Source organism: Thamnophis elegans, chromosome 4 (genome assembly GCF_009769535.1).
Source record: "Thamnophis elegans isolate rThaEle1 chromosome 4, rThaEle1.pri, whole genome shotgun sequence".
NCBI lineage: Eukaryota > Metazoa > Chordata > Lepidosauria > Squamata > Colubridae > Thamnophis > Thamnophis elegans.
This window is the reverse complement of record NC_045544.1, coordinates 31,433,631-31,460,474: the sequence shown is the minus strand read 5'-3', so window position 1 is coordinate 31,460,474 and position 26,844 is coordinate 31,433,631. Positions and strand designations below refer to the sequence as shown.

General features: G+C 37.0%; 2 protein-coding genes across 2 annotated transcripts in view; one reads left to right on the top strand and one right to left on the bottom strand.

The window, feature by feature from the left end:
* FIG4 (FIG4 phosphoinositide 5-phosphatase) overlaps positions 1–2,737 on the bottom strand; it is a 90,014-nt gene extending 87,277 nt beyond the window's left edge. Inside the window, exon 1 of the mRNA XM_032215332.1 lies at positions 2,412–2,737. Within this exon, the coding sequence (XP_032071223.1) occupies positions 2,412–2,474 (63 nt within the window). The 5' untranslated portion in view covers positions 2,475–2,737. The remainder of the gene's footprint in view (positions 1–2,411) is intronic.
* Positions 2,738–3,450: 713 nt separating this feature from the next.
* The window catches only part of AK9 (adenylate kinase 9), a 65,250-nt gene continuing 41,856 nt past the window's right edge, over positions 3,451–26,844 (top strand). The window contains exons 1-14 of the mRNA XM_032215294.1: positions 3,451–3,542; positions 4,290–4,414; positions 6,672–6,735; positions 12,303–12,355; positions 12,853–12,949; positions 14,225–14,337; positions 14,812–15,000; positions 15,859–15,978; positions 19,785–19,859; positions 20,228–20,326; positions 21,193–21,332; positions 21,411–21,591; positions 22,600–22,744; positions 24,478–24,597. Of these exons, the coding sequence (XP_032071185.1) occupies positions 4,295–4,414; positions 6,672–6,735; positions 12,303–12,355; positions 12,853–12,949; positions 14,225–14,337; positions 14,812–15,000; positions 15,859–15,978; positions 19,785–19,859; positions 20,228–20,326; positions 21,193–21,332; positions 21,411–21,591; positions 22,600–22,744; positions 24,478–24,597 (1,516 nt within the window). The 5' untranslated portion in view covers positions 3,451–3,542; positions 4,290–4,294. The remainder of the gene's footprint in view (positions 3,543–4,289; positions 4,415–6,671; positions 6,736–12,302; positions 12,356–12,852; positions 12,950–14,224; positions 14,338–14,811; positions 15,001–15,858; positions 15,979–19,784; positions 19,860–20,227; positions 20,327–21,192; positions 21,333–21,410; positions 21,592–22,599; positions 22,745–24,477; positions 24,598–26,844) is intronic.

Here is a 26,844-nt window from a genome sequence, read left to right as displayed (position 1 = left end):
CTTTTTTTGCAAGGAATATAAACCAGTTTCCATCATTCAGTCAGAACTTGGATGAGAAACAAACTATCTTCAAGAAAAAACAAAGAAAGTCCACCTGCCTTTTGAAAAAGCACCTTTGGGACAAATCTTCATAGTTTAAACCAGAGGTTATCAACATTGCAATATTGCCATTCCTAGAATAAACAATTGTTTGACTCTCTTCAGGGAAAGTGCACATTAGCAATGTGTTAACAGTCATCTCCCAAAGCTCATTTTGGTCTTTAATCCCCATTTATTGTGCAGAACCCTTCTCCAGGCAAACCACAAATGAGTTTTGACAGTATCAAATTTTGCCTAGTCCTCCCCACCTCCACACACACACACACATTTTGTAATGCTTATTGCAGTCATGACCAACAGTTTGAGAATCCTTGGGCAAAGTATAATTTTTAACTTTAACAATATGATCATCTGTATGAAATAAACAGATGATGCAACAATCCCTTTTCTCACTGTTTCCAATATGGTCCATTTCCAAATATATTTATTACATCCTTCAATCTGCACTAATTTAGCAATAATTTATAAAATAAAGCCAAAGCCAAACAACCGACCATTGCTTATATTAATTTGTTCCTGAAAGCTTTTTGCACAGTACTAATTGAACAGATGTATGACCCAAGATCACCTTAACCTTTTTTAAAAAGGATAACAGAAAAACATTTTAAAGTGGGTTTCAATATTATCAGGGTAAGCAAAAGGGAACTTTAAAAAATATAGGAAAAGTCAACAAATTATAAAAATGTATACAGATGCTTATTTCTGCCGTATTTTCTTCAAATGTATTGGTTACAGAATTACCATTATCTATTGCAAACCATAGGCAACATTCTGATTACAAAAATCACATGAAAAGTACAGCTATATTTTAAAGACTTGCACAATCCTTGCTGGGTTAGACTCTTGCAAAATCTAGGGGGATGTTGTTTCAGAGGGCAAATCAGATTTCAGATATTCAGTATAAATACTACAAACATTTTAACAACCATAGATTAACTTTGCTAAATAATGGAATTAGTGTTTTTAGATATTACTCAGCTAGTATCCAACATATAATCTGCTGTCAGACTTCAACACATATAAATAACTTCCTGATATTGAAAAGGGGGATTAATGTATCCATTACATCAACCATTATTCAAAAAAACTTCCAAGCAGGTTTCAGGAACTGCACACTTCCATTATTCAAAGTACTGCATAGGATAGACATCTTACTCAAGTTAATTCAACATCACACTTTTTCCTAGGTAACAATAACACAGCCAATACTGGGCATTCAGATACCAGAACTATTCTGCATTCAAGAAAAATGCTCCCTAGGAGGATGAAATAGATAGACTTCACAGTCTGCAGATATGTTCTCAATGGATACCGAAACATTCACTCTAGAGTTCACTTTTCTTACAACATAAGTTTCAAAGTATAGTACTGATCAGTATCTCCACCTGGAATGTGTTGCATTCTGGCCAGCTGTTCTGGATAAAAACAGCTGTGGTGCAGACTTCCATCATTTTTCTACACTGAGGGGGAAAATAGATTTAAAGAAAAGTTTGTCTACTTCAGATCCAAGGATTTAATTTAGTCAGGAAACATATTTTGGGGGCTTTCTGTGCATGACTCACTAAAAAATGTTCAGTGAATGGAATGCATCGGCATCTTATTCCCTGCCTTCACTGAGATTGCATTTCAATAAAAAATTAAGACTTAGTATATTGTCTAAATTTGAATTGGCTCCAATTTTGTGATGATAGATTTACCTTGGTTAAAAATATAGTAAACAAGTTCTAAAAAGAGAGAAGCTGCTAGCTCTCTTGTGCTCATTAACCAAGTATGTTGGCTTAACACATCAAAACACATTGCAAAGAGTTATGTTTCTAAGAAAGCTGCACCTAGGTATGACAACAGCCAAGATCCTACCACTAGTATTGACATATCTACTAGCTCTGAATGTATAGATTCCAGTTAGCTACCAGATCACTTTACTAGGCCTTGAAGTCCAATACAACTTCAAGTCAATGCAACTCATCCCAGTATTCTTTCTTGTTTGCTCTTCTATAGTTCCAAAAGTGGTTCCAAGTTAGCCTCTCATAATAAAGAAAATATAATAGGTGTTCATTGGAAAATGAGAGATTAGAACATAACTGCTCCTATTACTCCAGCCATGGGCTGCACTCCTTGCAAGGCAGAAAACAAAATTTCTACCCTGGCCAGTGTAGAAATCCACCAGTCAGACTAAAATCTGCACCTAGGGGACTTCCTCTTTTCAATGGGAATAACTAGGATCCTTCCACTCTCCTCAGTCCAAAACCTATAGGACCCCGATCAATGGTAAAAATAGTAGGGAAGCAGCAGGCGTTGTGGGGGTTACTTACAGCTCTAGTTTCGTACAGCACCAGTTTTTGCACAGAGCTGATGATCGGAGCCGCCGCAGGCATAGTGACACAGCGGAGGGGATTACACTCAAGGTACCTGCGAAAGCTCCCACCCGCCCCTTCCACCTTTTTGAAGGATAGGCTTGGCCTTGGCTAAGCTATGGCTCGCGAGAAATGCGGGCCGCATGAACCCATTTTCTTCTCCCTTTTATTCGATCGTCGGGGGACCCTATGAGGAAGGGTCGATCGGGAGCCGAAGAAACAGGGGAGACACGCAACCCCGTCTCCCCATCGAGAGTAGGCGGCTGTTCCGTCAACACCGAGCAAGGTCGCGAGAGAGTGACAGCTAAGGGAAGCGCAAAATCACGTGATTGAATTTGCCGGCGCCATTTTTGGTTTGGGAATGATACCGATTCTTGCCCGGAATAAAGGAAATTTTGAAGAAGGGACTGTAAAGCCAAATAACTTTTTCCTCCTCTGCCCACGCTACTGGCGAGTGGAATCTAGGAAATCTACCACGGGGATAGTAACTTGCAGGACACCAGCTTTGGGAAGACGACTCCCTTAACTTTTTTTTCCGTTAAAGAACTTCGGTTTTCGTGGATGAAAATCCATGCCATCGTTTGCATAAAGTTGCGTCTCTCTGTTCCTAGGAGCATCCCACGCGGGTGTGAATAACATTCCTGCCCACTGAGGCTAATATTCTGTTGAGGCAGAATTCAAGTCACCGGCATTGAATAGCGATAGAACTTAGACTTATATGCCGTTTCCTTGTGCTCCACAGTTCTCTCTAAAGCAGTGTTTCTCAACCTTGGCAACTTGAAGATGTCCGGACTTCAACTCCCAGAGTTCCCCAGCCAGCATTCGCTGGCTGGGGAATTCTGGGAGTTGAAGTCCGGACATCTTCAAGTTGCCAAGGTTGAGAAACATTGCTCTAAAGCATTTAGTCAGCATACTGCCCCCAACAATCTGATTGGGTGAAGCGAGCAGGGGGGGGGGGATTCCGAGGGAAAGAGAGAGGAGGCGGGGCGTTATCTCCACGGTTACGGGGGAACACAAATTGCTGCGGAGCTTTCATGCCGCGCTGTTGCCAAAACGAAGTAGCGAAACCCCGCTTGGCGTCGTCCTGCTGTAAGTCTTCCTTGGGCGACCTTTCTATCCGTTTTCTCCGCCGGCAACACTCGTGGAAAATGATTTCATCAAGTTCATTGTGCCCCCCCCCCCCAGCGCCTTAGCCAAGATTGTCGAGAGGGGATGAAGCACCACTCTGTGATCGTTGGCTTTTGTTTTGTTTTTCATTCATTTACCATATTTTTAATTCGCTTTTTTGGTCCGTTCTCTCAAAAAGGACTTTTACTTGAAGGGAGGGGGGGGGACCCAGCCCAAATTTATTATTAGTCATCATATCCCAGGGGACGATAAAACAGCCTCTAGGAAGAGGCTGTTGGCAAATTTGGCTGCACAGGAAAACTTTTACCGAGCTGCTTTTATGCTGCAATTCATATATGAGGCTCACAGATTATAGGTGGGCGTCTTGTTAGTTGAACTGATGCCTGTTGCCTGCATGGACACATCCATAGGTTTTCTTGTCAGCATCACAGAAACTACAGGATCAGAAAAAATGATTTTTTATTGCAGAAGTAGTGTGCCACTGCCTTCTTTCAGGATTTTTATTTTTGCTTTACTATTATTTGGGGGTTCTCAATATAGTCTGTAGTCATAGAATTTTCTGATTGCCTCCCATTCAAAATCCAGGTTCAACCCTCTTCCCCTCCCCCCCCCCCCCCTCATCAGCCAAGATCAGCTACTTGCTGCTATAGCTGCAGAGGTAAAAAAGTAGTAAGGGTCTTAACAAATAATTCTATCTTTTAAATGTAGATTGAATGATGGCATCTCCAGAAGATGAGCAACCTTACCCTTTTGTAGATATATATGATGAAGATGAAGCTGACAGAGTCTTCCTTTTGTCCAAGCCTACTTGCTTCATCATCCTTGGAAAACCAGTAAGAAAAAGTTCAACATGATTAAATTGACACCTTCAACAGACTTAATTCAAAATACAGCCACATATATATCTTTATTTAGAAATCCAATGAAATCCCATAGGTTTTATTGCTAGAAGAATGTACATGTAAGTAATAAAGTAATAACATCTGTGGAACATATGAACTCCTGAATAAGTAATAAATCAGCATATTACCCCCAACAATCAGGGTCCTCATTTTGCCGACCTCGGAAGGATAATTTATTTGCTACTGGGAAAGTTCATCAGAAAATTTCAAGTTTTGTATCATCAATGTGCTGATGGGACTCAGATTTATATCACTACCCCAAATCAGACTGATGATGCCATTGAGGTGCCTTAAGAGTCTAGAGGGAACAGAAAAGGCTTAAACTGAATCGTAGGAAGAAAGAATTGCTGTTTTACCATTGGGTTTGCTGTCTGTTTTGGTATCCTGTCTTGATAGGATAATATTGTACTATCCCTGAAACAGCATGTCCATGATTTGGTGGTTCTTCTAGACCCATGATGGCGAACAGGTGGCACGCAGATCCATTTGTTAGGGCACGTGTGGTGTTGCCCTGTCAGCTCCAGCATGCATGCGCGCACTGGCCATCTGACTTTGGCCTTTATTTTCAGCCGGTTTTCGCCCTCCAGAGGCTTCCTTGAAGCCTCCGGAGGGCGAAAAACAACCCAACGCGCAAACCGGAAGTTCAGATTTCTGGTTTGTATGTTGGACCATTTTTCTCCCTCCAGAGGGCAAAAAACGGCCCTACAGACAACCCAGAAGTCTGTTCCCGAACTTCTGAGTTGCCCATAGGGCTGTTTTTTACCCTCTGGAGGCTTCAGGAAAGGCTGGGGGGTCATGCAAAAAGAATTATGGGTGTAGGCACACCCACGCATGACCCCCCCTGCACTCCCCCCGCTTTGGGAATGGGAAATGGGAAAAAGGTTAGCCATCACTGTTCTAGGCTCTCAGATTGTCTAGAAGAGAAAGGGAGTGTTATGGCCATGGATGTTCCTAACTCTGGCTGTTGTACAAGTTGGACTGGGAAGATCTTCCTTTAGTGACTCATGTCATCATCACCATGATGTTTAGACTATTGCAACAGATTCTATATTACAACAATTTTGCTTAATTGCAAAACTGCATTCTCCATTTGGAATTGACCTGGCCAGTGCAACCTACCCAAGAAAAACTGCAAGTAGTATTTCACTTTAGGGGTGAAGAGGTGCTCCTTTTTAGTGGCAGGATTGGTCCTTTATTGCAGCCTCTTAATGGACTTCTGGTTGGTTCCCATGCTGGCTGCCTTCTGAAGGCTGTTCTTAACAGATGTCTATGAAGATTCTCAGTCATCCAGGTAATGGTTGTCCCAACGGTACTTTTCCAAAAGGCAACTGAACTTTCTTGGTTTTTTTTTTTCTCTAAAAATGTTTCTGATCTCAGAACTGAAGAAGATTATTGGATGAGAAGCAAAATGTTTTCAAGGGTGGGGGGGAAACCATATGTCGTTGCCTTTTGGAAAAGCACTTTTATTTTAGACAGAGCTCTTTCAGAAGATATTTAGGCCTTGATTTCAACTTTTTTTAATTACAGTTTTATTTTGGTTTATTTAATTTTATTTCACATTTTCATTAGTTTTTGGAACTTAATACTTACTGTTTATTGTATGTTGTTTCTTGTGTATGTTATGTAATAAGCTGCTCCGAATCCTCAGAATGTAGCACTTTATGAATATGATTAATTGATTAATTTAAAAAATCAGCAATAGGACCAACTCCTAATGTAGCTCTATCAATTTTGCTTTGTAAAATAGAATCGTTTGCTAATATACTAAGTATATCATATATTTAGTAGAAGCAAGCAAATGCGTGATCATAGCCCTAATTTTTTTTGTTTCTTTTTATCTCTAACATGAAACCTTACAAGCAGATACATAGCACAGAACGTAGAATCACATTGATTTAACTTCCAGAGCTAATGACTTAGAAGTGTCATATATATCTTTGTTTTGAAAGGTAGCAAGGCAAGAAGGAGACCATTTTTCAAATTTAAAAAAGGGAAAATAGAATATATTTCATACACAATTAGAGCCATATATAAAATTTCTGACATTTAATAATGTGGATGGAAATTCTAGTCACTCATTATAATAAATGTTTCAATTTTCATTGTTTCATTTTAATTTATTACATTTGAAGCACTTCAATTCCTTCTAGTTTTAATAATCATTTTCTTCTTGTTTTCTCATTTTAAGGGTGTTGGGAAGAAAACATTAGCTAAAAAAATAGCCCAGTTTTGGAAGTGCACACTTGTAGATGGTAAATATAAAAACTATATTCATTATAGTATATTTCATTCTATGCATGTTTGTATAATTTCTAACATTCCAGAGACCTATTTAATTTTTTTAAAAAGTCTGCAACATTTTCATGAACTAACATAAATTCAGAAGAGTTTGACAATGTATAGTTTTATTCTGTTGGAGTGATTTTGAATTTTTAACAGATACCACTGGGAATATTACCATATTTCTATTAAAATAAGGTGGAAAAAAATGGGGAAATGGAATCTAATACTTGGAAACTTGATTTCTAATAGTGAAATAAGATATTCTCCTCCCACCCCTCTTCGAAAAAATTCTTTTAAAGATACTGATATTAAAGCTAACTTTTTTCTGCTTATTTTAGATAGTATCAGTGACAACATAGATAATATCCCTATTATACATAAAGTGTGTAATTGTGTAATATAGAGGCTTACTTAAAACAACAAGAAAAAACTACCCCACTCTATAAACTTAATATTTGTACAATCAGTCTCTAAATTAAAAAATATAGTATTCTATCTATGATTTTTGTGTGATTTAACCTGTATCCTACTTTCCATATTCCAATGTTGTCTCCCATTTCATTATGGTCATACAAATATAACAGATACAAATATAAGACCACCAGTTGCAATATGCATTTTTGAAATGAACCCTAATAAAGTCAATAATAGTGACTTTGGTGAGAAAAGGAAAGGAAAAAATATTGTAATGACATGCAATTTTTTATTAAGGGGTTAATAAATTGTTTCTGCTAATCTCTGGACTAGTCATAAATCTTCATTGTACGAAAATGAAAAATGAAATAGTTGGATCAGAGGTTTTTTTAAAAGTCCATATGGGACCAGTAGAAAGAGGACATAAAAAGTCCTCTGTATATTTATGCAACATAAGGATTCCCTTAGTCTAATGGAAGTTCCACCTTTAAATCTTATAAAAGATTTAAAGATTTAAATTAAGGCAGCTAGGAGAAGAGTTTCTCCTAGCTGCCTTAATTTCTTTAATAACCTTAAGATTTTCTTCAAGATCTTTTACCAACAATTTATGACTAAAACATGCACGAGTCCAGCCTTTCCCCTTCCACTTAAACTTCCCTTGCCATGATTAATTCACCTAGGGAGTATGGAATAACTGAAGTGATTAGAGGGAAATATATATTCTCTCTCAGGTACAGCTATTAGAAATTTATTTTTGGTTTTTAAATTAAGTTCTCCTCAGGGATTTTCTGGCCCACAGAGAGACTACCTTATCTTTGGAAGCAGTAGTTTTTACATTAAATTTGCAAGCGTGAATAAAGAATGTAACACAGCAAGCTAGTGATTGGATTCTGGCTTGATCCTTTAGGATTAATTTGGCATCAGCAGGTTTCTGAGTAAAAAACGAAAACTATGAGGCAGCATGTACCTGATGTTTCCAGTTTGTTCTCAGAAGCATCATTTCTTTGAAGTGCTATCATTAGAACATAATTACAGTGATTTCTAAAGAATCCTGTGGCAAGACTAAAATTTCTCAATTTTTAAAATTGCAATATAATTTTATTTAAGTTCTGAAAGGGAAATTGTTTATATGAGCCTGTTCTTGTTACCTGCTACTTTAAAGTTAGAGCAGGCAACAATTAGAACAACATGGGAGCCCTCTGGTGGCTAAAAGTGTCTTGTATTTTGTGGTCAAAGTAAATGGTGGTCAACTACTAGATTATAAAGTACACAGAGCTATAATTAGACTTTTCTATTTAAATAGGAGTTTTAATGACAATGATAGTTATCAGTCCATGGAGGGTACTTTGGAGATCTAGAATTGGCTTTAGAGAAAAAAAATATTGATTCCTTCAATAGTTGAAGAGAAAAAAGAAATTAAAATATTTAATGTTGTTTTAGAATATTTCGGTAACATTTGGATTCTGATCAAATTATAATAGGAAGATATAATACAACTATTGTACAGGTAATTCTTGAGTTACAACAGGTCGTTTAGTGATCATTTAAAGTTACAATGGCACTGAAAAAAGTGACTTATGGCCGTTTTTAACACTTAAGACCATTGCAGCCGCCTCATGGTGACATGATAAAAATTCAGATTTTTGGCAACTAACTCATATTTACAGCTGCGTGAAAAAGTCCTGCACACTTTCAGTTGTAAGCTATATTTACATATTTAATCAATTTTTCACTCATAGAAACTATGCAAAATTAGTACTTTGATGAAAATTTCTGTAATCGGATTGGGATGCATAATGTTTATTAATATAACCAACGTCTTTTTACGGTTTTGAGTACGTTTATGTGCTAAAACAAACACAAGTTGAATTTTTGAGAATGTTAGGATCGAAAGTAGCCAATCAACAGCGAGCTTTGGCTGACCAATCAAAATGCACAGAGGCTATATCTATGAGCCAATCAATATTGTCATACTCTCTGACTATAAATAGGCATGAAAAGCATCGAGAAATTTAATCTAGCTCTGGCTGCAGGCAAGGATGAAGGCCTTTGCTTTCACCAGTACTGAACAGCAGCATTACATCATTGTGCTTCATGAAGAGGGTTACTCCTGTACAGAAATAGCCAAGAGAGTGAAATACCATCGCACCACAGTGAGCAGAGTGGTTGAAAAGTATCAAATAACTGGTTCAGTTGATGAGAGGCTCTGCTCTGGAAAACCAAAAAGTTGACAAAACGGCAAGATCGGGCTCTGCAACGCTTTTCGGTGGCTGACAGGAAGCTCACCTCACCTCAGATTACAAGAATTTGGGGTGAAACATGATGTAAAAGTGTGCACAAGCACAGTGCATTGCAGACTGCTTGCCAGAGGGCTCAAAGATTGCAGTGTTCGAAGTAAACCTTTCCTCACAGACGCTCACCACTCTCGTTGATGTGCGTGGGCCAAGAAGTATGCCAAGTGGAAAACAAACAGTGGGCCAAGGTCATCTTCAATGGCGAGAGCAATTTCTACTTGACTGTGAATCAGTGCAATAAGTATGTCAGAAGATTTCCAGCTGAAGAACTTAGGGCGTACTGCCTGAATCTATCTGAGAAGCATCCATTGCACGTGATGATCTGGGGCTGTATCACTGCTTCTGGTATTGGTCGGATACAAACCGTGTAGGGAATCATGAATTCCAAACAGTATGTTGAAGTCCTGGAAAAGACCATGCTTCCTTCAGCTCAGCAACTTGTAGGGAAGGACTTTTACTTCCAGGATGACAATGCTCCTTGTCATCAAGCCAAGTCCATCCAGCAGTGGATGAAGAAGCATGGTGTTCAATTCCTGGATTGGCCAGGAGCCCGGATTTGAACCCAGTTGAGAACTTGTGGGCCAAGATTGGTTATGAAATAAGCAAGAAGCATCCGAAGACCAAGTAGGAGCTGATTGAATCCATTATTTTAGCCTGGCACCACATTGTCACCAAAAATCATGTGCAAAGGCTTATACAGTCTATGCTGAAGCGATGCCACCTGGTGATAAGCAATAAGGGCTTGCCAATTTCATATTAGTAACCATGTTTGGTTACCTAAACGGTCCTTTTCAGGGCCACAAACAATAAAAATGTTAACAAAACATTAGCATCAGCTTTAATAATTGCAACACGTATGCCACTGGGTATGCATCAGTTAATCTATTTTCATAGTCATTGAAAGTATGCATTGTAAGCATGCAAGAAAATTCACAATCCTCCTCCAAACAGCACCAAATTGCAAAAAGCTTATGCTTTTCACTTAAAATCCACCAGTATTTATTTAAATATAACAATATTTGCATAGCAGTTAGCATAAAATATCATAAAATCAATGGCCTATCCAAAAAGTGTCATAAACTGTAAATAGTAAATTGTAAAGCGTGCAGGACTTTTTCACACAGCTGTATGATGATTGCAATGTCCCAAGGTGATGTAATCACCTTTTACAACCACTTGAGAAGCAAAGTCAACAGGGAGGCAAGATTTGCTTAACAACCATGTTACTAACTTAACAACTGCGGTGATTTCACATAAATGTGGCAAGAAAGGGCAAAATTCACTTAACAACTGTCTTGCATAGCAAGAGAAATTTTGGGCTCAACTGTATTCATAGGTCCAGGGCTACCTGTACTATACATGCAGTTGTGCTGGAGTCATTATAAAGAACATTAGTAGTGTATTAGTCATTTGGAAACACATTTTGATTTTTGGCCAATTAGTGCGCATTTAAAGCATATTTCCAAACTCTGCTTAACAGGGATCAAAAAGGTTAACATGTAAAAGAAGAAACCAGATGAAAGGCCCCCTGAGCAACCTTGCCTGTACTTTTCCTTCTAACTTCCCTCCATTGGATATCATGCATCAATGTATGAAATCATAATTTATTTGAAGAATTCACACCTACACAGTGAAAGTATTGGAGAGTGAGATGAGACAGCCGCCAACCACAATTTTTGATTAATCTCCATAAATGACATTTTAAAATATAAAAAGTAAAAAAGCAAACAAAGCCCATTCTTCAAAAAACAAATTTACAAAAAAAAACATAAGTACTTTTGTTTTCACATGGAAATCGCTTTTGAATTTCGTGCTTGATGTGGAAAAGAATGTAACTTTGACTTTGGGTTTTATAGATTAGATTGATAGATCTTTATAGAGATGACTTGTTCATATTATTATGGAAAAACAAAAAGCTGTGATTTGATGCTAATACCTTATTCTATTAAAACAGAGAGAGTCGGAAGTCAATGCTTCTTTTTCTTTTCTTTTCCCTATCTTTCCTCACTTCTCTTTCCCCTTTCCCTCCCTCCTCACTGCCCTTTTATTTACTTTTGTATTTTGTATTTTATAATACTGTATAACTTAATTTAAAAATGTTCACAGTTAAAAAAATTAAAACAGCAAGAGAGATGGTGGATGAAATAAACAAATCTGTTTTTCTAATCTTTCTTCCCTGTGAGGAATTATTGAAGACACATTTTTGTTTACTTACGTTCACATATCCTATAAATCCACATTGTGATCTGTTTGATTTGATGCTAACATGATCCGTTTATGTTTCACTTTGTGCAAAGCTATTTTATTTTGTATACCACTTAACATTTACAAGCGAGCTTAGCATTATGGTTTCTTTTACAATACCGGGCAGATTAGTTGTACATGTGGATCCAACTCAATGAGTCATGCATTGTGCAACTTCTCTAGACATTTCAGGCTATTTAGAAGTAGTGTTAAGTGTCTTGGGTCATTTTCAAGGGAAAACTTAGCTACAGCACAGAAAACTAAATGTTCCTTAAAAGAATTCACAGGCGATCAGATGTTACCTAATTAGAGCAACACAAAATATGGCCACTTCATGGTTTCTGCACTTATTATCTGCATTGCATTTATTATCCCTTTGTAGGGAGAGATGTACAGGAAACCATCACTGCAGATGGATTTTTATGGAAAAGGGATGCATGAACTTCAATATTAAAAATGTTGTTTTCAGTTGCCAGTCATGTAAATTCTGTTTTGCATTATATAGTACTGCATATATGCTGTACATGCACACAGCACCATCTAAACAATTTCTTTATTTTTTTCTATGTGATATATCCTTTTAGCTTTTGAACTTATAAATGAAAACATAACCGCCGAAACAGAATATGGACTGAAGGTAAAACCTGTACTTATTTATTTACCTGGATCTTGAGGTATAGTTTTGTATTTTATTCCTTACTGAATTTATAATTCTTTTGACGGGCACTATTAGTTAAAGCTCACTTCAGCTCACAACTTTGAATTGTATTGCAATTTGATTGGATTTGAACTAAAGGCAATGTACCAAGCTCAGTGGTAGACCACATGTTTTCCATATACCGGTAGGTTCATTTTTTAGCATCTCTAGCGTAAGACGATGCAGCAGATAATATAAAGTAAAAGAATTTATCCTTAAGGAGGTGCTATAAAAGAAAATAGAAAAAAGGAGAGGGAGGGAGGGGAGGGAGAGAGGGAGAGAGAGAAGCAAAGATTTGTGGGATCATAAAAGAAGCAATATTGAGAGCATCTGGATAATTTTTTTTAGTATAGTCTAAGGCAGCTTTGCATATTAATTATATATCCCCTATTATATATTCTCAATGCAATTCAATATTTTACATTGTTCTCCCTAAGTGTAAGGACCTGCTTTACCAAGGTCAAGATGTGCCAGAAGAGTTGGTGATAAAGATGCTTATGATCAAGCTGGAATCACCAGAGATTAATCACTTCGGTATGGGTTGCTGCATCTTCTTTTTTCCATTATCTATTAAGTAAGATCATCAAACCCCTAGAAATATATACCTCTGACTTATTTATTTGTTTGTTTGTTTCGTGGATTGTATGGGATTTAGAAAGCCAGTTAATATAGTGGCTAAGGCATTAGGCTAGAAACCAGGAGCTACTGAGTTCTGATCCTGCCTTGGACACAAAGTCATCTGGATGACCTTGGGCCAGTTTCTTTCTATCTGCCATAGAAAGGAGGTAATTGCTAGCCACTTCTGAAACATTTTGCCAAGACAACTTCAGGGACTTTATCCAGGCAGACTCCAAAAATTGGATTAATTTTAACAGAAGAAATAAAAAAGGCAATGTCGTGTAGTGGTTAAGGCATCAGGCTAGAATCCAGGAAACCTGAAGATCTAGTCTCGCTTTAGGCATGAAGCCTGCTGGATGACCTTGGGCCAGTCACTTTCTCTCAACTCTAGGAAGGAGGAAATGGCAAACAACTTCTGAAAAACCTTGCCAAGTAAATAGCAGGAACTTGTCTCGGAGAATTGCAAATGATTGAAAAGGGGAGGGGAGAGGGATTTAGAGGCCACCCAATTCCCACACAAGTCTGGGTGGCTCTGTAAGGCAGTGGGGGGGTTATATTTTTCTGTTAGCTACAGTATTTGCTAACTTGAGCGTACATAGTACACAAAAGAAAACAACCTGGTAAAAATGAAATTAGAGAAGAAAGTGGAAGTTTTTAAAGTTGTAGAAGAAAACTGTAGATTCTCTGGTTTTACAGGAGAACGTTGCTCTTTCAAAATTGGGCACCTCTTCAGACCTCTCCTCTTCCTTTAGGAAGAAAAATAAGAAGTGTAGTAAAGCATATATGGAGACCAGAGGAGAGAGTGTACTTTCATTCCTATTTCAAGGGGCCAGTAGGTGCAGGCTGATTCTACTGTCCCAACTTATCAGATGGACTTCCAATAGCATAGGCATGGAAATACTGTACATCAGATTTGACATACCTTGAAACTGCTGCTGGACTAGAACTTCCAACTTTGTTACTCTATTATTTTGATCTAAGGGGAAAACACTCTTTTCATACATAAAGCTATTTGTTGGTTGAAGACAACATGAAGACATAGCAGTGTAAAATGTTTCCAGGAATTGGTTGTACAGTGACTAGATACAAATGAAGAAAGACCCAGAGTCATTCTATAATTATTGTAGAATAAATGGTAAGCATTGAATCTTTAAGTACTGTATAAAAATATTTGCATTTCCCCCCTTGCAGGTTATGTTCTCTCTGATTTCCCTTCTCTTTCTGAGGATTTCATGTCTATACCAGAACAAATAGATGTGATTAAAAATTTAAAATTAAAACCAGATTTTCTGATTAATATTAAGGTAAGCACAAGAGACAGCCCTTCTCCCATCTCCAGGTGTCTAGAAAGACAGAACTTCTAGCCCTTGCTGGATTAGCTGCAGTCAAGGGGCCGAGCAGCCGCGAGATGTTCGCACTCGCCACCTCCTGCACTCCAAAAAAATAAGACCTCCTGTAAAAGCCCTAGCTGTTTTTTGGGGGGGTCCAAAGAAAATAAGATGCCATCTTATTTTGGGGAAACACGGTAGTAAATCTTCTATTTATTTTATATATGGGTTTCATACCTTTACAAATTATGCTTCATAAAGTTATCCTTGTCTCCTTTAAACCCGTTGTCATAAAAATAGTTGCCAACTGTCTTCTAATCGTTTTAAAAGAAACTACCAGGACATGAGCAATAAAAGCTCTCTTCTAAGATCTTAGAAAGAAGAGTTACGAAGTTATCTTACTGGATTTGGAACAATTTCCATCTCATAATGATCTGTTTCTCCCACTAGTGTCCTAACAATGACTTGTGCCAAAGAATCACTGGTCAAAGACAGCAGCCTGACACAGGACATGTATTTAAAAGAGATGAATGGGATCCTGATATTATTGAAAAGCGTAAGAAAAAGAAGAAAGAACCACGTAAAGGTGACGAAGAGGAGGAAGCAGAAGAGGAAGAAGACGAAGAGGAGTCAAATGAGGTAGCTTTCCCATATTTTCTAAAAAGCCAATTATTTGTTTCAAATAAAAGATCATTCATAAAGATCATTCACAAAGACATTGTTTAATATTTGTTAAACAATGTAACATTCTTCTTTAATAAAGTTTGTCAAATTAAGTTGTACAACACTTATACATAATATCCTAATTCTACATGCTGCATTTTTGAAAACAAATCCATTGCCATTTGTACATGTTAAAGCTATGTCTTTAATTAACAGCATTACTAACCCTGTATATTTATCAATTTAGATTTGAACTTTGTAGTCTTACTTTGAAGACCCAGACCTAATGCATTTGGCTGGGCTGCTGAAGCAAAGAACTGTTTGGGGTCTTCTCCCATTCCAAGTATAAAATTGTCTGCACTAGCAGTTTTCAATTTTAGCATTGGGAACAGCATTCTTCAGAAGTAGCAGCCTTGTTTAGGTTATGCTCTCCCTCCTTTCCATCTTGCTCTCCCTCCGTCCCTCCATCCCATCCATCCATCCATCCATTCTATCTATTTATCTATTCTATCTATCTCAGAATTCCTCAACAGGACTCCAGCAGGAAAAAATATATATTTTTTAAAAAGCTTCCAAATTACTTCAATTTTAGTAACTGGAATTGAATATTTGTTCAGGAATAAAGTTTTATTAAAGGTTCATTTCCACCGGTAACTAAGCCAACCACAATTTCATTTTAGACATTTGAAAATTGTATTCAGCAATTTTGTTCTGCTGAGCATACAGCTAATATTTATCATTGCTGATTTTATACATTCAGAGTGGGAGGTAGAATCAAGCTTTCTATATGTATTTACTGTATTTTAAAAAAGGAGTTTTTTTCCTTCCTCCTAGGCTGATCAAATTATGTTGTCAGAAATTTTGCCAACTTTAGTGCAAAGGCCAGAAGATTTTATAGAAAATGCACAAAAGAGAATTGAACTCTATAAAGATATTATGCTCCGTCCTCTAGAGGTAAGATAAGGATAATACCTTTTGTACTTCTTAGCCATAACATCCAGAAGTAAGAAAAGAAGCAATGAAAAAATACCAGATATCAATGTTGTAACTTTTATTATTGCTAGTAAGCTTAGATAACTGTCTCCTGAATCCATGAGATACATTATATTGATAGTACAAATGTTCATCTTTAGCACATTGTACTAAACTTCTTATTATGATCCATAAACGTTTAAGACCTAGTTTTACATATTACAACAAGGCATGGTTTTACTAATAATAGTGTATTGAATAAATCCCAGTTGGCTGAATTTATAAGGTACTTTAAGCATGGAATTTATTCATTTATAAAATTTATATACTGTATAACTCACTATCCAAATGGACTCTTGTTGATTGTGGCCCAACCTAATATTTTTGGAGGAGTTAAGACCAACCTGGGTGACATAAGACTGTATTATGTATGTGGATTTGGGAAAGAATGCCATTAAAAAAATTAAAACAATATTTACTCTTTTGGGAAGAGTAAAGTATGGTTTCCTCAAAGTAGCAAGAAACAATATTTCAGAGGAGGAGCCAACGCTGCAATGATATGGACGTGCGGTCTCGATGCTCCAAGACTGCAGCCGCTACTTTTGCCACTGGGTGGTCCAACCGGACCTAAACCGTCCCACAGAGATGGTGAACAGGAAGAATATGTCTTGCTGATCTCAGGGACATCACAAAGTCCCTGATCGATGCAAGAGAAGTTCTTCAAGCTGGCGACAAAAAATCCAGCCAAGGCTGATGAAGTTGGGGCGGCTCCAAAACGGAAGGATACGGAAAGAAAAAGTGTTTCCAGTTGGTGAGGAATTTTTACCGTTTTAAAAGAGACTGCCTATAAAAAACTTAAAATTAATTTAAATTGGAGAACAGAAGAAATAAGCAGCGGAATTAAGTTTGGAATGATTGTGGACAGTAGGTTATCTTACTTTTTAAATGCTATGTTCATAGATGGAATTTATGCAAGCCTTTTAAAATGAATGGATTAAGTTTTCTTCTTCTATTTTTTTATTATTCTTTGTAACCTATGGACTAAAATTCTCCTCTTTCATTACTCTGGGTGTTTTTCTAACTCATTCAAGAATTGGACCTTTTTTTAACTTGAAATACAAAAAAAATACAAAAAGAAACAAAGAAAATTGCAACAATAACACTGCTACTCAGAGGCTGGAAGTTTGCGTAATGGAAATGAAACACTTTTACTTTTCTTACTGACTATCCTGGCTTGGCACTCCAAGGTCTCACTGCTTGTTTATAGAGAGTGATAAGAAGAAAAGCATACAGATGTCCCTTTGAAGTATATCTTCAACCAGAGAAAAGTGAAAAAAAAACTTTATTGTGAATCTATGCTTAATCTTGTAAAAACCTTCCAAGCTAGAGCAGCAGTGTTTGTTAGCTGGAGATAATGGCACAATTTCAACATCAGAAAGAAACTTTAAGCCTGCAAAAGATATTCTTAAAAATTCAGAAATTATCAAACACATTTGAGAGGGCAGAGAAGAAGTTGGAAGACTTAGAGCATCTAACAGTAAAATATGATGAAGAAGTTGGAGATGTTTATCAAGTGGAAAAAGTGGAGGTTAGAATCTTAAAAACCGAAGAGGAAAATGACCATAAAGAAATTAAATTTGCTGATATTTATGGTGATTGGTTTGTTTTTGGAAATGGAAAGTGTGGAATATTGAAAGAGGAATTAAATGGAGGGGAACTCTACCCCAGATGGCAAGACATAGAAGAAGAAAAAACAAAAGAATTTATGGATTTAAAGAGAGAAATTTTATTAGCAACATCATTGATAACACTACTGACAATTAAAGATAAGCTGATTTAGGAAACACAAAGAGGGCATCGAAATTACATGAGAGATTTTATAAGCACGGAGTTGCTAAGAGGAGCCCATACAAACTTGATTAAGGAGATGATTAGAGGACTGACACCACAAATGGCAGAAGACATGAGACTGTTTTGCTACTGGAAAGATACAGGTTGATAAATGGAAGTGTATAATTTAAAACTAGTTAAATTTAGTGAAATTTAGTGACAATAGATATTGTTAAATAAATAATAGATAATGATAATAATGTATACAATGTGTAGTGTTATGATAAGTAATAATTGGATATGAATATTGAATGGTACCCATGAAAGGAAGGTTAGAAATTCTTTTGGATTATATATATAAAGGTTAATTAAAAAAGAACTAAGTTAGATTCAGTTAAGTCTTGATTATTAGGGGGGGAAATGTTATGATACAGGATATAGTCAAATAAAGGAGGGATAATGATAACGTGTATGTATGTATGTATGTATGTATGTATGTATGTATGTATTTATGTATGTATGTGTATAACATAAGGAAACTGGATGTAAATTGTAAACAGTGATTTGGAAAAGAGAATTAGAAAAATTTGTTACTAAATATTATGGATGTTTAGCTAGAATAGGACATAAGGATTCAGTGTTATTGGAGGATTTTAGAAATAGTAAATGAAATGCCAGTATGTGGTTATGTATTAAATCTTGGTATATTTTATGATGAGTGGGGTTTAAACAATTATAGTCAAATGAAAATGGAGGTATGATGATGGTAACATGTATAAATATCTGAGTCAAAATACTTGAGTTAATAGGAATTGTGCTTGATGTTGGTGGAAGAGATGCACGAAAGCCTTTTGTAACCAACTGATACACTTTTTACAGTATGTAAAGAAGGAAGATTTTATGTGTTGTGTTTGTTTTGAAAATAAAAAATAAAAAAAATATTAAAAAAAAACAATATTACAGATTTTTTTCAATCTTGACTAGAGGATTGTTTGAAACTGCAATGTTGGGGCAAGGGTAGAAAACCATACTAAACCATAAAATGTGACATAGAGCCCAAAAGCTAGGTCGACATATTGTGTTTTCTCCTCTACATTTTCCATTTTTTCTTATTTTTTTATTTTTTTTATTAGGTTTTTATCTTTGTAATCTCAATTTTCAGTGATAGTACTACTGTATTAAAAAAGGTTTTTTTCCTCATCTGATACTGCTATATAGAGGACAGGGATCCTTATTTAGGCATCTGCTTTAAAAACAAAAGGAGGACGAAAGCAATCATGGTTTCATCTAATCCATAATATTAGTACTACGGGAACCAACATATAAAATATTTTTAAAAAATCAATTATATTCTAAAATGCCTTGAATCTCTTTTATACATTTGGGAAGGAATCTCATTTTTTCTTCATATGTCCATGTGCATTTATCAAAAAAATAGGGAGGCACGGATAGTGGTTCTGTACCGGAAGCTTGTGTTTGGAGCCATACCGTAGAGCTGTTGCTTGCCAAGTCTTTGCATTTGGTTCTAGAGCGGTTTTGCTGGCTACAGGGACTGGTTGTTGAATGGATCCATAAATTCAATATTGTCCTCAGTCAAGAAATATAATATGGACAATGTGGATAAGGTAGAATATGGCTCCTCTGCCAGCCCGACATCTCTTCTTTGTCAAATTCTAAACTGTCTTTACTCACAAGTGCAATTGAACTTCTGCAATTCTGGCCTGTGGATTGCATTAAGTTCAATTGTATTTATGAGTGATGTTATGTTTGTCCTCACATTCCTTGCCAAGTAAGCATTACAGTTACAATAATGTTAGATATTAAGAAAAAGGTATGTCAAAAAAATAGCAGCACAGATTTTTTTCCCCCCAGACATGTCAGTGCAATCATATGAAGCCATGGGATCCGGATCAAATCCAATCTATATATTCAGTCATATTTCTGTTTTAAAATTTCAGGAATTAATGGCTGAGCAGGACTCTCAGTATCTTTTTGAATTGGATGGAAACAAGAATGCAGATGAACTTTTTAAAGTAAGCAAGCAACACACACTTACTTTCAGTGCCAATTATACAACCCTATTCCAGTTTCAACCCTGCCTCCTTTAAGGCAACAGGGTTTCTACAACTTGGCGATGAGTTCTCTGTTTCTATCCTATATGTTCAAGACAGTTCAATATGTTGATAATACTGGTATTATTATGATATTAATGTATCTATTAATAACCTTTTAGAAATTGCAGATAATTACATTTCCCACCTGCTATCTTTTATTGATCAAATTGTTTATTTAAAAAAATTGTACTGAAATACTCTTTCAAACTGGCTTTATATTTCAAAACCAAATGCCCAATATTAACTAAAGATACTTTATGCACAAACTGTTATGTGGTTTTGCTCAGTCAGTAATAGCCCGCCTTGAATCCATGGGTCAACGGAATGGAGCTCTTATAACCAAGCTTCAGAGTGGAGACGAAGAATTGTTAGATGGTCTGGAAAATGTAAGTGTAACATTTGTATGTGTTGCCAGTAGAAATAGCATACAATCATATTAAAAAGAATGTTGCTATAAATGTTGATAATAGATTTTTCTTACTCATAGCAGATTAACGCATATTGCACAAGTCCAAAGAATGCCCTAGATACAGATGACAAGCAGTTTATTGGGATTGCTCATTCCTCTATTGTTATTGTTTATTGTGTGCTATTTGTTTTTATATTATTTTATCCTGCCTTTATTTATTTTTTTAAATCAGGCAGTAAACATGTCTAATACTCTCTCCTCATATTTTCCCCACAAGCGTAATCCTATGAGATGGGTTGGACTGAGAGGGAGACTGGCCCAGTCACCCAGCTGATTTTCATTTCTAAGGCAGAAGGACTCATGGTCTCCTGGCTTCTAGGCCAATGCCTTAACCATTACACCAAACTGGCTATATAAGTAAAATATGCCCACATTTCATTTTTAAGAAAAATCCTAAAATTATCACGGTATCTTCTGATAAGAGCTTATGTGTAAACCTTTCGTCTCAACACTGAGACGTGGTGGCGCAGTGGTTACAATGCAGTAAGGCAGGCTACTTCTGCTGCCTGCTGGCTGGCTGCAGCTTGGCAGTTCGATTCTGACCGGGTCTAGGATGACTCAGCCTTCCATTCTTCAGAGGTCAGTAAAATGAAGGCCCAGATTGTTGGGGGCAATATGCTGACTCTGTAAATCAAGTAGAGAAGGCTTTTATTTTAACCTTCAGTAGCATGGTTAAAATTAGTGACATAATGTTTGAAAATATGGGATGATAAAATACTCATCACTTTTCAGTACAATATGTTTTTCAAGGGCTTCCATTGTTTTCTTTATTTTGGCCCTCAGGGTGAACTTTTTCGGGTGCTTTCATCCTATAAACTTGTAGGACCTAGACATCGATGGCGTCGCAGCAAATGGGGCCGAGCATGTCCTGTGGCTTTAAAAGATGGTGAGATTATCACGGGAACTGCAGACAATGCTGTTAGGTAAGTAGACCTTTGTTGCCCTTAATACAAAATCCATTTTTCTAAGGCTGTAGTTCTGTATTTTTGCTTTCTTTGTAGCTTCTTAGGTAAGATGTACCTGTTTTCTACAGAAGAGGCATTGAAACAATTCATGCTGAATCCACGTTCCTACCTGCTTCCACCTATGCCTCTTCCACCTTGTAAAGTACTGATATTGGGCCCTCCATTATCTGGGAAAACAACCCTGTGTGAGTTGCTTGCCAACCATTATCAAGGAAAGGTGGGTCACTTTACTAATTCACTTTAGTATCAAAATCTCAAAGTGCCTGTTTATAGAATATCTTATTTAAATAGAAGACTCTTAAACACAGTGACTTTAACAACCAAGAGCTTAGTACAGAACCACAAAGAATATACATATCACTGAAACTTGGAATTGTATTCCTAATTATTCTGGGAGACCAATTATTAAAGGCCAGGTAAATTTTCCTTGGATTATTTTGTCTCTTGATTCTGTTGAGCCATATAAATGGCAATTCAAAGTTTCTTGCTTTAAAAGTGGCACCAGACAAAAGCAATAGTGGTGAAAGATTTTAGAAAACCTTTAATTAATTTTTCTATTATGTTTCTATATCAACTCTTTTCTAGGGATCAAGGAAGTTTACATGGGTATCTGCTATCATACTATTTATTTATTACATTTTTATGCCACCCATTTCCCCTACAAGGGGACTCTGGGAATGTGCACACACAAAATTAAGCATACAGGGCACGGGTGGATTTCTTCTGGCATTACTGCCGGTTCAGTACACGCACAATTTTGCGCATACGCAGTTTCCTATAAATACACTATATTGCCAAAAGTATTCTCTCACAATTGATTCTGATTATGTGGATAGGTGAGTAGGTCTGCTCATGCGCAGAACATTTTAAAATATGAAAAAAAAGATGTCACGGCGACCAGAGAACAGTTCAGGGCATGGCGAGCATGCCATCCCTACCAGTTCAGAGACCCAGTCGCCATTTCCACTACCGGTTCCACTGAACCGGTGCGAACCGATAGGAACCCACCTCTGATACAGGGAAAAAATGACATTCTATAATGTCTTCATATTCAAATATAACAAGGTTAATTTTTTTAAAAAATGAAATATTCTTTTTCACTATAAAATTTGGAAAATGAAACGTGTGTGTGTATGAGAGAGCGAGACGAAGAAAGAAACTGGACAAACTAGCAATGTATCTGCCTCATCCGCCCTAAGACACCATGTTCAATGGTTTTTTGCAGGTTCTTGACATGGAAGGTCTTCTAAAAACGCATTATGAACAAGCAAGACTAGAACTCATTGAGCAGACCCGAACTGAAGCAATCCTGGTAGGCATTGCCAGAGTGAAAGAGAAAATGGAAATTGAGCAGCAAATGAAGGAACAAGGTGAGACGGTTCCATGTCAAAGCTAAGAGACTCAGTAGTTCAGATATATTTGTTTCAATTCAATTATGTAAGAATGTTTCTGCAAGGACTTGCTGAATGAAAGAATGAACACTGCAGTGATTGACTACAAGCAGTGAATTGCTATTTAAAATGAGAAGAATTAGGTCATTTTTTTTTCTCTCCTCCATTGGGATGTGTTGTTTTTTTAACATTTAAATATTTTCTTGGTAAGGTAAAATAATGAAGAGATGAGGAAGTACAACCAAAATTATAACATTTTCTAAAATTATCAAAACAAATATAGTACTTAATGTCTTTTGAAGAAAGGGATATATCCATAAAATATTAATGCAAAACTAGCTCAATCCTTCATTATATTAGTATTATTAGTCACGGACACCACATATTACTCTATCAGTATTAATACAGTATGTTATTTCAGTACAAAGTATTTATTGAATATTTTTGAGAAAAATATATTTTTGAGCTGGTTATTTATTCTGGTTTTATATTTAAATCTTATTTATCATTTTTATATACTGACAACCAGGAGTTTCTCTGGAGCTTGGCTGTATAAAAATCTATCCATCCATCCAACCAACCAACCAACCATATGTTTTTTATTGCCAAACAACTTTTAGCTCAGTTTTTCTGCCAACAGTTTTTACTCTGTTAGAACATGTTTGACTCTAATGGCAGATAGATGGAAGGGGGATGGTTTCGCATGTGTGCCCAGCTCCATTTACATGAGCAACAGCGTGCATGGGCACCCCCCACTTGCACAAATGGAGCTGCATGCACCTGTGTGCTCACCTGCCATTTCCGCAGCCCGGTTCTAAATGGGCCGCAGCCCAGTGGTTGGGGACCCCTGTTCTCTATATATTCTCTTCTGTTGGAACCAAACATAATCTTCACTAATCTTTCTTTAGAGGAAAGATTGAACAGTAATTTTGTAAGGCTAGGGTGGCATATACTTCATAAATTGATTAAACCAGGGACATTTCCACATAGGGTTTGTATCATGGTGGGATTCCAAAACTTTTACTACCAGTTCTGTGGATGTGGCTTGGTGGGCATGGCATGGCTTGGTGGGCATGACTTGGTGCACCTATTGTAAAATCTCCATTCCCGCCCCAATCCCGGGGAAGGATACTGTAAAATCTCCATTCCCACTCCAGCTGAAGGTTACTGCAAAATCCCAATTTCCTCACAATCAGCTAGGACTCAGGAGGCAGAGAATAGATGTGGGCGGGGCCAGTCAGAGGTGGTATTTACCCGTTCTCTGAACTACTCAAAATTTCCTCTGCCAGTTCTCCAGAACTGGTCAGACCTGCTGATTCCCACCTCTGGTTTCTATCACTTCCAAATCATGAACATTTCCTTTCCATTATTTGTGTTCGGCATCTAAAACAACTGCAAATTCAACTAGCAAAAAAATAATAATCAAAAAGTGTCTGTTAGCACATTTTCTAGCTGACAAATGTTATTAAAAGGCATAAGATTTCACAAGATGCAGTTCATGTCATCAGAGTCATCGAGTGGCTAGATTTAAAACGAGGTGAACTGGAGGTAGGGAAGACAAGTTTATTATGCAGATGCAGGTTACAAATAACTTATCAATTAACAAATGTAATTTGTTAAATGCCCATCATGTAAAGACCTTCTGAAATTGTCTGAAATCTTTATTTAATATAAGAAGTACTTCATGTTAATTATGTTAATTTTTTTTATAGTTGAACTATTTAACCGAGAGTTTGGTGACAGCCAACTGGGAAATGAGGAAGAGGAGGACATTCTCACAGAGGAAAAAAGTTCAATGCTGACCAGTATTTCAACAGTTACTAGCCCAAAAGGTAATCTAAGGATTTGATTTTTCATACATTCTATAGAAGAATAGGCTATACCTGCAGAGCTCTCCCTGCATAGTGAAATAAGCCCCATCCTTGGTATCCAGTTGTTTAGGTTGTCAGAAAAGTTGTGATACATTTTGTTTTGATATGGCTATAAACCTGGCATTATTTCTTCATTGCTGTAAAGTGATAAAATGGGGAATGGGGGGAGATATTTTCATTTGTTAAAGAATCTGCCTGCATGTTCAAAATGAACTGATCAAACAAGACAGAATCTTTTTTTTTTCTGATACAGAAGCATTATGTGTACATGTAGATTTGTAAGTAGATTTTTTTACACTCAATATGGTCCCAATCCTGAAGCTGAGATTTTACCGTACTGCAATGAATGATTAATTGATCTAATTAAAAAATAATAGGAGACCATTTACTGCTATTTGAAGTAACAGTTCAGACTTTTCACAAACATCCTTTCTTACCTTATTTTATGAAAATAAGATGAAAAATGGAAGATTTATTTCCACTTTTACTTTTGCCACGGTTCCCTATGATGCTAGAGGCCAAGGAGTTATTTATTTATTTAAATCATCCAAGCCCTGAGATTATGATTTATAGTTGATTTGTTCTCACTTAATTGAAATTTAAATAAATTACAGGTAAAGTGCACAGGTACAGTATAGGTGGTACCTTGCTCAATAGTAGTAACTGTGAGTGGGATCTTGGAATCCTAGTGGACAACCATTTAAATATGAGTCACTTCCAGTTTGCTCGGAGGGTCGTTTTGAGCGCTCCGAAGGCTTCAGGGAAGCCTCCTGAAGGTCCCTGAAGCCTTCGGAGCACTCAAAACGACCCTCGAGCAAACTGGAAGTGACTTCCGGTTTGCTCGGAGGGTTGTTTTGACTGCTCTGGAGGCTTCTCTGAAGGTCCCTGAAGCCTCCAGAGGGCCTCCGGGATGGGTGGGGGGCTCTTTTCGCACTCCCCAGGCTCCTATAAAGCTTCTGGAGCCTGGGGAGGGCAAAAAAAAACATGCAAAAAATGGGGGGAGTGCCTGTAGTGCGTGCATGCGCACTGGAGGGGTCACACATTGTATTATGGGTGTGGCACGCCCACACATGACCCCCCCTGCACTCCCCCCACTTATGGCACACGAGCCAAAAAAGGTTCCCCATCGCTGCTTTAGGGTTTCTTGCCTAGGCAGGGGGTTGGACTAGAAGACCTCCAAGATCCCTTCCAACTCTGCTATTGTATTGTATTGTAAGTGATTTTTCACTTGGCCAGTCTTTTCCTCTAGTATATGAAGGAAGAAGGAGAAAATATATGCCATGCTTAAATTATTTTAGCTTATATCAAAGGAGGATAGTCATAATTATGAAAAATTATGATGTAACAGTAAATAAAATACAATAGATAATAGAATTCTTTTTATTTTATCTGAAATTTGAAAGCAGATCCGATAGCAATAGCAGTTAGACTTATATACCGCTTCATAGGGCTTTCAGCCCTCTCTAAGCAGTTTACAGAGTCAGCATATTGCCCCCAACAACAATACGGGTCCTCATTTTACCCACCTCGGAAGGATGGAAGGCTGAGTCAACCCTGAGCCGGTGAGATTTGAACAGCCGAATTGCAGAATTGCAGTCAGCTGAAGTAGCCTGCAGTGCTGCATTTAACCACTGCGCCACCTCGGCTCCATGCAAGTCCATTTTGAGGGCACAATTACATATGCTGTAATGTATTTTATGATTTATGATTATGCCCAACTGGTTCAAGCAGTCAGATATGAGTTTAAGTCTGCAATCCCATTCCAATTCTCTAGGATTAAATTCCACTGAATTCAATGAGACTTACTTCTGGGTAATCACCTGTTGTAGTGTGGTGTAAATCAACATTCCTTAAACTTTTGCTAGCTAAAATTCATTTGTTTTGTTTTGTGTAAAATTTTCTCTCAAATTCTCTCCCATTTTTTATTTCTCAGCTGCAAATATTTAAGGACCAGGCATGTCTTACCATATATATTATAAAAGCATGTTACCCATCTCTTTAGAAAAATCTAATAAACAGTGGAGAAAAAAGGATTCTGTAGTATATGCAAGCTATGGCACAGGAGGAAAAAAAATAACCCTCTCCTCCTGCATTATTCTCTTGATAAAAGCTTTTCTACCAAAATTGGGAATGTTGTTCCTTTGAAGTAGATACAAGTAGTTGACTTCCAACAGTTCATTTAGTGACTGTTCGAAGTTACATTACTAA